A 12,433-nucleotide genomic window follows, 5' to 3' on the forward strand; every position below is an offset into this window, starting at 1 on the left:
AACACCAAGCAGACACATTACCTGCAGGTTTAAGATCTCCTATTCGAATAATGTGTGGCCAGTGCTGTAGCGTTTTAGCAAAAAAGGGGTTGGTTACCCCTAAGATGACTGAGGGCCTGTATAAAAATGAGACAAAACAAAAAAATGCAAAAAAAAAAAAAAAAAAGAATGTTAAATCACAAAAGAAAAGGCAACAACATACAAAGCAACCCTTTACCTGATTATTACATATCAACATGACAGGCAATATATTCAGTCCTACATATAAGAACATAAAAACTCATGACGCTGGGCATGGTGGTACACGCCTTTAATCCCAACACTAGGAAGGCAGAGGCAGGAGGATCGCTTTGAGTTCGAGGCCAGCCTGTTCTACACAGAAAGTCCAGGATAGCCAAGGCCACACAAAAAAAGCCTGCCTCGATAAAGCAAAAAACAAACAAACAAAACCCATGAGTTTTTATTAGATTTAATTTATTTTATGTGTGAGTTTTGCCAGAATGTATGCCTGTAGAGTGTGTGCTTGATACCCTAGAAGGTCAGAAGAGGGTATCAGATCACCTAGAACTGCAGTTAAGGATGGCTGTGAACCATCATGCGGGTGTTGAGAGTCATACCTGCATCCTCTGGAAGAGCAGACAGTGCTTTTAACTGGCGAGCCATCTCTCCAGCCCCGGAAAGACATGATTCTTACAACAGCATGAAGCTACAAAGGCATACAGACTATCATGATGCTAACAACTAGAAGACACTCAAGGGAAATACAAAGCACAGTGACCACAAGGAGAACCTATGCTCTGCCAGGGTTTAACGGGCAGACTCACCAAAGGCATGACGCAGACGAGACATGGAAGATGAGCAGCTGTCTCATAATTATACACTTAGAAATTAATATGCTATCTTGTAAGCAAAGAGAAGTCACAGAGAACCAAGTGGAGGTAAGTGCTATAGACCACTGTGGGGAAAATTGATCAATACCTTATAAGGAGGGAAAGGAGCAGTAAATAGAGAAAAACTAAAGTCTGAAGAAGAATTTATGGAAAGAACATAGTAAATAGGCTGAGAGAGATTTTAGGGTGATGAACTAGCAGAATTAAGATTTGTTGCTGGCCATGTTAAGAAGACATAATACTATGTTTTTGACAACGAAATCAGAACTAATACCACTTATCAAAAGAGTAATAGACAGGAGAAAAGAAAAAAAGAGGGAAATAGAAAGAAGTCAGTTAGAACATGCTTAGCTTCAGATGCATTAAGACATGCAGGTGTGAATCAGGCACAGCGGCACATGCCTATAATCCCACCAGCACTTGGGAAGCAAAGGCAGGAGAATCACTAGGTCAAGATCTTCCTAAACTACATTATCAAGCTCAAGAGCAACCTCATCTGTAGGGTTAGTTCTAGGCTGACCATGCTAGGAACTGAGATCCATCAAAGAAAAGATCTGCAGGCGTTATGGTCTGCACTACTACCAGAGAGCTGCATATAGGGCTGCGTTTCAAGAGATCTAAGTTACAAAGACAGACTTCCGTCATTTGTAACTGACTGCTGTGACTTTGTGGGTTCTTCTTTCTTCTACCATTTTAACCCCCTAACACTAGATAAGATAGAAAAAAGACAGAGAGGAAAGGAAAGAGAACCTTGAATAAAGTCAGGGATCAGAATGCGGGCAACATAATACTTCCTGTTGATTAGGGGCGTTGAGTTCCTTGAGGCAGTTTTGATCTCTCCCATCAGGTTATCTAATTTCTTCTTCGTGTTTCTTCTTTACACACAACTTAACAAACTGCAAACAACAACCACCAACAGCAACCCACCACACCTCTGCAGGCCCTAGCACTTATATACCCTCTGAAAAGTCCCCAGAATTCCAAACACCACACAATCACAGAAACTATCTGTAGCTGGCAAAATCACACTCCTGCTAGAAGCACAGGCAAATCATAGTCAGGTAATAATAGTCAGAATAAGAAATATTCTTATTTCTGGTTTTTTAAAAGATTATTTATTATGTGTAGAGAGTTCTGCCTGCATGTGTGCCTGCACACCAGAAGAGGGTACCAGACCTCATTATGGTTGGTTGTGAGCCAACATGTAGTTGCTGGGAATTGAACTCAGGACCTTTGGAAAATAAGCCAGTGCTCTTAACCTCTGAGCCATCTCTCCAGCCCCTCATTTCTGTTTTTTATTTTTACTTATTTTTTTCAGGCAATATATTTTTTAATTTTTTATTTAATTAATTTATTCAGATTATAACTCAATTGTTATCCCATCACTTGTATCCTCTTGTTCCTCCCTCCCTCCCGCTTTTACCCTATTCCCCTCCCCTAGGTCTATAACCGAGGGGGACCTCCTCCCCCACTTCATGGTCATAGACTATCAAGTCTCATCTTGGTACCCTGCTTATTCTTTCTTTGAGTGCCACCAGGCCTCCCCACAAAGGGGAGGTCTTCAAATATGGGGCACCAGAGTTCATGTCAGAGTTAGACCCCACTGTCCACATAACTGTTGAGAATGTCCTGTCCATTGGCTAGGTCGGAGTAGGGGTTTGATGTTTACTACTTGTATTCTCCTTGGTTAGTGCAATAGTTTGAGTAGACCACTGCCCCCCGCCCGGGCCCTGATCCACCCATCACAATGTTCTTCTTGTAGGTTTTTAAGACCCTCTGGATCCTTCTATTTCCCCATCTCCTGTATTTCTCTTACCTAGAGTCTCAGTAGGATGTCCTTACATCTATCCCAATCTCCTGGTAAGAGAAGACTTTCGTGAGACATGCCTTTTGGGCCTAGTGCCCAATTATAAGTGAGTATATACCATGTGAGTCTTTCTGCTTCTAGGTTAACTCACTCAATATGATTGTTTCTGGTTCTATCCATTTGTCCACAAATTTCAGGATTTCCTTGTTTTTTATAGCTGAGTAGTATTCCATAGTGTAAATGTACCAGTTTCTTTATCCATTCTTCAACTGAGGGACATTTAGGCTGTTTCCAGGTTCTGGCTATTATGAATAAGGCTGCTATGAACATGGTTGAGCATATGTCCTTGTTGTGTGGTGGAGCATTTTCTGGGTATATTTCTGTTTTTTAAAGAAACCAAAATTCCTTTTTTTTTTTTTTTAAGATTTATTTCTTTATTATTATGTATACAGTGCTTTGCCTGCATGTACACCTGCTGGCCAGAAGAGGGCATCAGATCACATTATAAATGAGTGTGAGCCACTATGTGGTTGCTGGGAATTGAACTCATGACCTCTGGAGGTACAGTCAGTGCCCTTAATCTCTGAGCCATCTCTCCAGTTCAAAACCAAAATTCTTATATTCTCTGTAGTCATTAGTCATTAGTATAGAATCTTCTAAGTTTTTATTCTGTAGTTAGTCCAGGGGGCTTTGAACTCACGTCTATCTTCCTACCCAGCCTGTCAAGCACTAAGATTACAGGAGTGAGCTACCATGCCAACTTCATATAGGGTATTTAAAATTAGTTACAATTAATTAAATATTAATTGTATGTGTTATGAGAGAAGTATGGAGAGAGAGAGAAAGAGAGAGAGAGAGAGAGAGAGAGAGAGAGAGAGAGAGAGAGAGAGAGAGCACACACACATTCTTGTACTGGGGGGTGGTATCAAAAGGCAGTTTTCAGGAGCTGGTTCTCTCCTTCCACCTTCCTGAAGGAGGGTCTTTCATTGTATCTGCTGGTGCAATACAAGCTTCCAAGGTCTCTATCTCCGGCTCCCATCTAACTGTGGGAGTACTTATGCCACGGCACCAGCTTTGTACGTGGGTTTAGGGCTCAAACTCATGCTTGGCAGCTTGCATGGCAAGCACTTCTCCCTGCTTAGCCACCTCTTTGAAAAACAGCATGGATACTTTAAGGTTATATAGAAAAAATGATCTGTCTGATAGAAGAACCCAGAACACAGTCTTTGCTAAGATCATCAATTAAGGGTACAGCAGAGAAAGAGGTTTACACAGCAGACTAAAATATAATACCACACAACCAGGAAACAGGAGGATCAGGAATAAGGTATTTTAAACATGCTGGGTGGTGGAGGCAGAGGTAGGTGTATCTCTGGGGTTGAGGCCAGCCAGGGCTACAGAAAAACCCTGTCTAACAAAAGCAAAGTGGGGAGGATATTTTAAAGGTAAGTGTGAAGTGACCTTTATTTTTTTTTTTTAAAGATTTTATTTATTTATTATTTATACAGTATTCTGCCCCCATGTGTGCCTGCAGGCCAGAAGAAGGCACCAGATCTCATGATAGATAGTTGTGAGCCACCATGTGGTTGCTGGGAATTGAACTCAGGACCTTTAGAAGAGCAGGCGGTGCTCTTAACCTCTGAGCCATCTCTCCAGTTCCCGTGAAGTGACCTTTAATGCCATGGGAAGCTCTAGTAGAAGGATCAAAAGTTAAGGCCAATCTGGGCTATGTGTAGAAATTTTGTCTTAAAAATGGCACAGCTGCCATTCTCATAGTTGGAAGGCAGCATCAAGAAACTCAGAAATTCAAGGCCAGCCTTGGCTACATAGAAAGTTCAAAGCCAGCCTACAGTATATAAGACCCTGTCTCAAAAGAAACAAACAAACAAACAAAGTCACACACACACACAAAGAAGGCAATGGAGTGCTTGTTCAGTACGTCAAGAAATGAAAATAGAAAATATTGATAGATATTAAGAAATTATCCCAGCACTAGGAGAGGCAGAGGCAGGTGGATCTCTGAGCTCGAGACCAGCTTGGTTTATAAAGTGAGTCCAGGACAGCTAGGGCTACACAGAGAAACCTTGTCTTGAAAAAACAAAACAAAACAACAACAACAACAACAACAAACAAGAAAACAAGGAAAAAAAAAAGAAAGAAAGAAAGAAAGAAAGAAAATGAGCCTAGCCTAGGAACTGGAGAAGTGGCCAGCCCTGGTGGCATTCCAGGGCACTCAGGCTTGTTTCCTGGCACCCAAAGGGCATCGTACAACCATCAGTAACCCCAGTTCAGGGGATCTGACACCCTCTGGCCTCCATCAGCACTGTGAGCTTGTGGTGCATAGACACACATGCAAGCAAAACACTCATACACATAAGAAAAAAAAAGAATCCTATTGTAAGAAAAGAGCCTGCAGCAGACACTGTGACAGTAACAGAAAATCAAGCAGCAGAGAAAATGAATGGAAATTATTTTTCTTCTTCTAAAACTTTAGCTAAGAAAGAAGGTAAGCTATTATAAAACAGAAGCTAATCCCTTCCACAAAGTAGAAGAATTTGTTTTTGTTTTTGTTATGTTATGTTTTCCGAAGACAGGGTTTCTCTGTGTAGCCTTGGCTGTCCTGAACTCATTTTGTAGACCAGGCTGGCCTTGAACTCACAGAGATCTGCCTGCCTTTGCCTCCTGAGTGCTGGGATTAAAGGTGTGCACCACCACACCTGGCTGTAGAAGGATTTTTTTTTTAATAATGAAAATAAGGTCAGTGGTACAGTTGGGTAACTGTTAACAACAACACAGATTCTATTAAGTAAAAACACTCAAAGGAACTAAGTTATTACCAACAGCTCCCCAAACCTTTTATAAAAATCAGTTTGTCAGTAAGTCAATTTTTTAATTAAGAATTTATTACATGAGGCTGGAGAGATGGCTCAAAGGTTAAGAGCAATGACTGCTTTTCCAAAGGTCCTGAGTTCAATTCCCAACAACCACATGGTGGCTCACAGCCACCTATGATGATGTGATCTGATGCCCTCTTCTGACCTGCAGGCAGAGCACTGTATATATAATAAATAGCTAAAAAGAAAAAAAGCTTTATTACACAATTCTACAAAATTTTGGTAATAAAAGTAACACTGAGTTAAGAAAAGTTATTGCGTTTACTCACGGAGCTTGAGTACGTGTAGTATATTCTTTGAATTCACTATCATGAATCGTGAAGTAAGGTCGAAAATCGCTGAAGTACTTTAATGGGGAAATACAGCTGTGGAACAGGAACACACAGAAATCAAGACTCCACTCCACAACCATAGGCATCCATATAAACAACAGACACCCAACGGACAAATTATTTCAATATTAGGTAAGCACTAATCATTAATATTAATTGGAATTTATCAAGGTCTAATTTCATGTTAGTCAATGAGTGTGTATGTTACTCAAAGCAGCAAAAACAAGGCTCTAGCTCTAACTGAACCTGAATCAGTCTTCTTATCCATTCCGACAAGCTGTTGCATGGACTGATGCAATGCGTGGGGGAACATCACAGACTGGAAATACCATACGACCAGCACCAAGGGGCAAATGTACTCACTTAACAAGGGCCAGTACAGTTTCAGAAGACTCTGATGGCGATGGTGCCATGACCACAAGGGGCTCTCCCAACAGCACCAGCTCCCAAAGCATCTGACTATGAAGGAAAACTGGGCAGAAAGACCTAGAAAGTTTACACAGTAGAAATACTTTATTATTTATCCAATGTTGCCTTTAAAATTCCCAAATAATCATTTTAAGAACTCCAAATTGATACCAATTTTTCCTGCTACTGAGAGCTTGACCTGTAAAATTAACTGAGAATGTGGTAATGCATAGAGACATAAGAGAGAGTGTGCCCCCCCCCCACACACACACAATCAAAGCCAGGTGTGAGGTACACTCTTGTAATACCAGCAGGAAGATCAGAAGTTCAAGATCATCCTCAGATACATAGTGAGATAGTGGATAGTGAGCTCTGGGCTTGTCTCAAAAAAGAAAAGAAAACCAAAAACCATCTAAACAATGTATCAGTTTGACTTATCCCCACTTTTTACAAAATTAGATGCAACAGGCAGAACAGATGACAAACAATAAAAGCATATCATCCAATTGTAACAGACCTATTTTATTAGCAATCCTTTGTTACACTTTATTGTGGGACTTTCAAGGACCCACCTGAGGTATAAATAAGGTGGGAAGACTTCTAATATATGTCAAAGCTTAGGCCTTTTGCTGGGGCGCTTTCCCAGCCACTAACTAAACTGACGCACCTGCACTCGCACTGTGGCCCGCTCCTCTATGCACTTCAATTGTCCCACTTCTGCCCAGGTCTCCCTGTGTCCTTCTCTCTACTCAGAAGTTCCACCCTCGTTCTTCCTGCCCCAGATATTGGATGTCAGCGCCTTTTTACAACCAATTAAGAGCAGACAACACATGGCACATCACTTGGATTGCCTCTGGCCATAGAGGGCTTCAAATATCTGCACAGGTGTGCAAGAACAAGTATTTACAAAAATAAAGCTGTTGATGGGCTACAAAATGACAATACAGGCCGGGTGGTGTCCAGGACAGTCAAGGCTACACAGAGAAACCCAGTCTTGAAAAACCAAAAGAGAAAGAAAGAAAGAAAGAAAGAAAGAAAGAAAGAAAGAAAGAAAGAAAGAAAACGAATGAAAGGACAATACAAAAATCCTGCCAGCACTCAGCTCTCTGCCAGGACAGAATTAACAATTAAAACTACAGAGACACACTTTCACACAATGTGAAGGAAAGTCACCCCAACAATATTTGAATTTCTATTCTAAGTATTTTGAAGGAAACAAAATAATTTTCCAAGGGGCATTTGCTGAATGTCCATAACTTAAAATGCAAAGCTAGGCTGGGAGGACAGTTTTGCATAGAGCATGTGCTTTGCACAGTGCAAGGCCCTGGGCCCAATCTCTAGAACACACACAGACACACTCCCTCTACAGAGAGAAAGAAGGAACAGGAAGTTCATCTGTGCTGGGCGCGGTGGAGCACGCCTTATATCCCAGCACGCCTTTAATCGCAGTGCCAAAGATTCTTACTCAGCTGTCTGGAGAAAAAGCATAAACAGTGGTAGTTTTTCTTTTTTGCTTCTTTCCTCTTTTTTCAAGCACTGGAATATATCATTTTATTTAAAAAATTCAAGAAATAATATTTGCTGTTGTTTCTATTTTTTCTTACTGAAGGTTTTTAACTAAAGGACAAACCCTGTGCCATTTCATCCCCAAATTTAAAATTCAACTTAAAAACAAAAACCCTCTACTTTTTCTAACATCTCCATGATACAGCTTTTGTACCAAACAAAGCAGAAGCTATTTAACCACGTAGTACACAACGTAGAGCTCAATTTTCTACACTCATCAGATGCAGCCCCAGATGAACCACTGGATTTTGCCAGTAAAACATAATGAATATTTTTTTTCAAATTTTCAAGAATCTCTGGGGGTTCATTATGAGTATTTTCTTCCAGGTTTATTCACATTCTCCATTAATTAATAACAATTATCACAAAGTAAAAGACAAGTAGTTAACAATTTTTTTATTCTTTACCTGAAAAGATCCACCTCATGAACGGTAGGTAAAATAATAGATGTTTGTGTGTCTGCCTAAAGGATTAAAAAAAGAAGAAGAAGAAAATTAGGAGAAATATTACTACAATTTACAGAAATTGTTTTTTGTTTTTGTTTTTAAGACAGGGTCTAACTGTAGCCTTGGATGTCCTGGAAATCACTGTGTAGTCCAGGATAGCCTTGAACTCACAGGAGATTAGTACTGAGACATAAAATTGTGCACCACCACATCTGGTTATCTTAAGCCAAGTATGATACATGATGGTACATGACTATACTATGAGACCAGCACTCAAAAGCAGAGGCAGGAGAATTGATGGTCAGGAGAATTCAAGGTCAGCCTCACTATTAAGTTCTTGGTGAGGCAGGGCTTACATAGTGAGATCCTGTTTCAAAAAACACATAATAAATAAGTGAAATTAACAATACAATTATCTCACAATAAAAAAGCTATATCGCTCTGTTCACTTTGACAAGTTTCTCTTCTTCCAGAGGGAATGGGTCTTATCAGTCTCCCAGTACAGAAGACGACAGAGAAAAGCACAAACACTCTAAGAATCAACCCAATGGCCAGATGTGAGACACAACTGCACAGCACACCTACCATTGACACTAAGGCACGTGACACAAGCGCAGCTGGTTTTCCTGCTGCTCTCCAGCTTTACACAAAGACCAAAGGGAGCAGTAATAAAGCAGCTGGACTATTTCACCAAAGACTCAAACCGAGATGAACAGAAACTGCTTTCAGAAAAATAAAAGTTCCGGAATCCTTTTGATTGAGTCTTCTAAAATTAGGATTCTGTTGGCTACTCTTCTAAGAAAACAGCTTTTGCCAGAATTAAACTTCTCTTAAAGTGTTTACTGTCCTTTTGTCCCCATGATTGCAACATAAACTCTGAGTTCTCCAGTACCTACTAAGACAGGAACAACACAACATTTCTAAAAAGAAATGTAACAAAACTTATCACAATTCACTTTAAAAGTAATGGGTGTTTCAGTATGTTCAGAAATATATTAACAGGCCCAGAAACTACGTTGTGATCATTTTAGCGTCACAGTACCTGCTGAGTTAACTGCACCATCTGAGTGGTCCCAGGCTTGTCATGGCATGTGGGAATCCGCACCTTAAGTGACAAATAGAGAAGATAGTACCTTCATCTGTATGAGACGTGACCTCTCTGGCTACTACAAGGACAGAGCCAGCACTTCTAAAATGCTATAACTAGATGTAAAATATATATTTATGTAGGATTTTACAGGTATTCATTTTTAGTTACAGCAGAAAGCAGGAAAACCAAAGCTCCCATGTCTACAAACAGAGGCCACTAAAAACCAAGGAGCAAATGTGCTGGAAGCACAGTAAGGACATCAGCCTCGCAGACTTCCCGCCTACCTTTCCAGTCTTTGCTTCATAAATACACACACCCAAACACACCCTCTCAAGCCTGCCAAACTTCTGAATAAATCCCACAGGAAACAATGGGAACTCTCAACCCAGTGCTATCAGTATTATTTTTTTATGTTTGCCCAAACAGGGTGGGGGAAATACATGCACACAACAAGCAAATCTAAAGAAGGAACTGATATGAATAAATCCAATGTCACAAATATATGAATTGCAAAGAACTTGAATACATTCATACAAAATCTGAGAGTAAAATGCCTTAACAACAAAACAATGGGTTAGAGACATAGCACAGTGGTAAAGCACTTGCTTAGTGCTGTGAGGCCCTAGGTTCAATCCACAATCCACGGAGAGAACAACAAAAGAAACAAACAACAACAAAAAAAAATCCTCATTGTAGCAGAGAATATTCCAAGATAAACATGCTTGGCTTGACATTAAATGTTAAAAGACCATTTAGAGCTGAAAACCAATGACTTTTCTAGCTATCTTAATTTTATCAGCAACTCACACTCAATACCACAAGTGCTGTTTCTGCTTATCACCCTTACTGCAGGATTCGAGGGGGAGGCACGTGTATCTGTGTATAGTCCACAGGAACAACATTGCTGCACAAACTCTACAAGGTGCAATGCCCGGGTAGAAAGGGCCTGGAGTTGTATGAAGGATTCTGTAAGCAGGATAAACTGTGGTGTATCCATAATGCCTCACAGTAAAAACAACAGTGAAGGCAGAAACAATACTAAATGTCGTCAGGTTGTTAAAAAAGCAAAACCCATGTGTGAGCTTTCTATAGAGTTCTTTAAAGCACAGACAAGTGGGATTACAGTAGGTGTTACCTTCATTAGTACTCCCATGATAGGCAGATGCAGTGTTTTCCCTGGCACTGGGGCAGGCCATCGGTCAACATCATTACAAGCTGAAAATGTAACAAAATATTTTCTTTATTGTATTTTATTAATTTATTCATATTATATCTAAATTGTTATCCCATCCCTTGTATCCTCCCATTCCTCCCTCCCTCCCATTTTCCTCTTATTCCCCTCCCCCTGTATATGCTCATAGGGTATCAAGTCTCTTCTTGGTAGCCTGCTATCCTTCCTCTGAGTGCCTCCAGGCCTCCTCATCCAGAAGACGTGGTCAAATATGGGGCACCAGAGTTTATGTGAAAGTCAGACCCCACTCTCCACTCAACTGTGGAGAATGTCCTGTCCATTGGCTAGATCTGGGTAGGGGTTCGAAGTTTACTGGATGTATTGTCCTTGGCTGGGGCCATAGTTTGAGCAGGACACCTGGGCCCAGATCTGCCCATCATAATATTCCTTTTTGTAGGTTTCTAGGACCCTCTGGATCCTTCTATTTCCCCATTCTCCCATGCTTCTCTCACCTAGAGTCCCAATAGGATATCCTCCCCTCTGTCCCACTTTCCTGGTAAGTGAAGACTTTCATGGGACATATCCCTTGGGCTAGTGTCCAGATATAAGTAAGTATATACCATTTGACTCTTTCTGCTTCTGGGTTAACTCACTCCAAAATATTTTCTTAATGTAAGTAGAAAGTTAAAATATTTAAAATGGGTGTTATAGGTTAGAGTTTTTTTGTAACATGGAAGAAATATATTAATAATAACAGCAGATAAAGTAAAGTAAAATTAATGAAATATTTAATTTATATTTCTTTCACTACATTCATTTCATTTACATTACATTTCTAGGATATATTGATTAACTGTTTAATGGGAACTAGAGAGATGGCTTAGCTGTTAAGAGTGTTTCCTGCTCTTGCAAAAAAACCTGAGTTTGTTTTTTTCTACTGATGTCAGGAAGCTCACAACCACCTGCAACTCCGGTGCCAAGAATCTGGCACCCTCTCTGGCCTTCCCTCAGAATCGGTATCTCCCTCTCCTCTCCCTCCCTCTCTCTCTCTCTCTCTCTCTCTCTCTCTCTCTCTCTCCCTTCCCCCCCCCCTCTCTCTCACACACACACACACCAATAAAATTTTTTCTAATTAAAAAGAAAAACCCTTTGAGCCGGGTGTGGTGGCGCACACCTTTAATCCCAGCACTTGGGAGGCAGAGGCAGGCGGATCGCTGTGAGTTTGAGGCCAGCCTGGTCTACAAAGTGAGTCCAGGACAGCCAGGGCTGTTACACAGAGAAACCCTGTCTCGGAAAAAAAAAAAAAAAAAAAAAAAACAACAACAACAATCAAAAAACCTGTTGAATGACAAGTAGGCTCAAAGGAAGCTTTCCTATTTATTTATTTATTTTTGGTTTTTTGAGACAGGGTCTCTCTATATTAGCCTTGGCTGTCCTAGACTCACTTTGTAGACCAGGCTGGCCTTGAACTCACAGCAATACGAGTGCCTCTGCCTCCAGAATGCTGGGATTAAAGGTGTGTGCCCACCACACCCGGCTTGCTATTTATTTTTTAACTACTGTTTCTATTTCTGGATTTCTATTTAGTGGTACTCCAAGTACAACCAGTTCAAAACCTTATTACTAACTTTAACAGACTCCATTTACGTTATTACAGTAGATAGAATCAGAGAGCATTTTTGGTATTCATAGGAAAGATGCCAGACCAAATGTTCTGTATCTCACTCACATCATGTAAGCCTTATATGCTCTTTTGATTTTTTAGAATATTAATTTCTACTTTATTCAAACTCTTTAATTAAGAGTATATAACTTGGGGCTGGGGATGA

The 12,433-nt window shown here is 40.4% G+C and overlaps 1 protein-coding gene across 1 annotated transcript in view; it reads right to left on the bottom strand.

Annotated features, from left to right (window-relative positions):
* Positions 1-12,433, bottom strand: part of DENND6A (DENN domain containing 6A) — a 55,382-nt gene that overhangs the window by 18,642 nt on the left and 24,307 nt on the right. The window contains exons 7-12 of the mRNA XM_084793954.1: positions 10,569-10,648; positions 9,386-9,448; positions 8,305-8,360; positions 6,287-6,409; positions 5,861-5,956; positions 22-116 (exon numbers count right to left, since the gene is read on the bottom strand). Of these exons, the coding sequence (XP_084650080.1) occupies positions 22-116; positions 5,861-5,956; positions 6,287-6,409; positions 8,305-8,360; positions 9,386-9,448; positions 10,569-10,648 (513 nt within the window). The remainder of the gene's footprint in view (positions 1-21; positions 117-5,860; positions 5,957-6,286; positions 6,410-8,304; positions 8,361-9,385; positions 9,449-10,568; positions 10,649-12,433) is intronic.

The sequence above is a fragment of the Acomys minous genome (genome assembly GCF_964271855.1).
Source record: "Acomys minous genome assembly, chromosome: 9".
Taxonomy (NCBI): Eukaryota; Metazoa; Chordata; class Mammalia; order Rodentia; family Muridae; genus Acomys; species Acomys minous.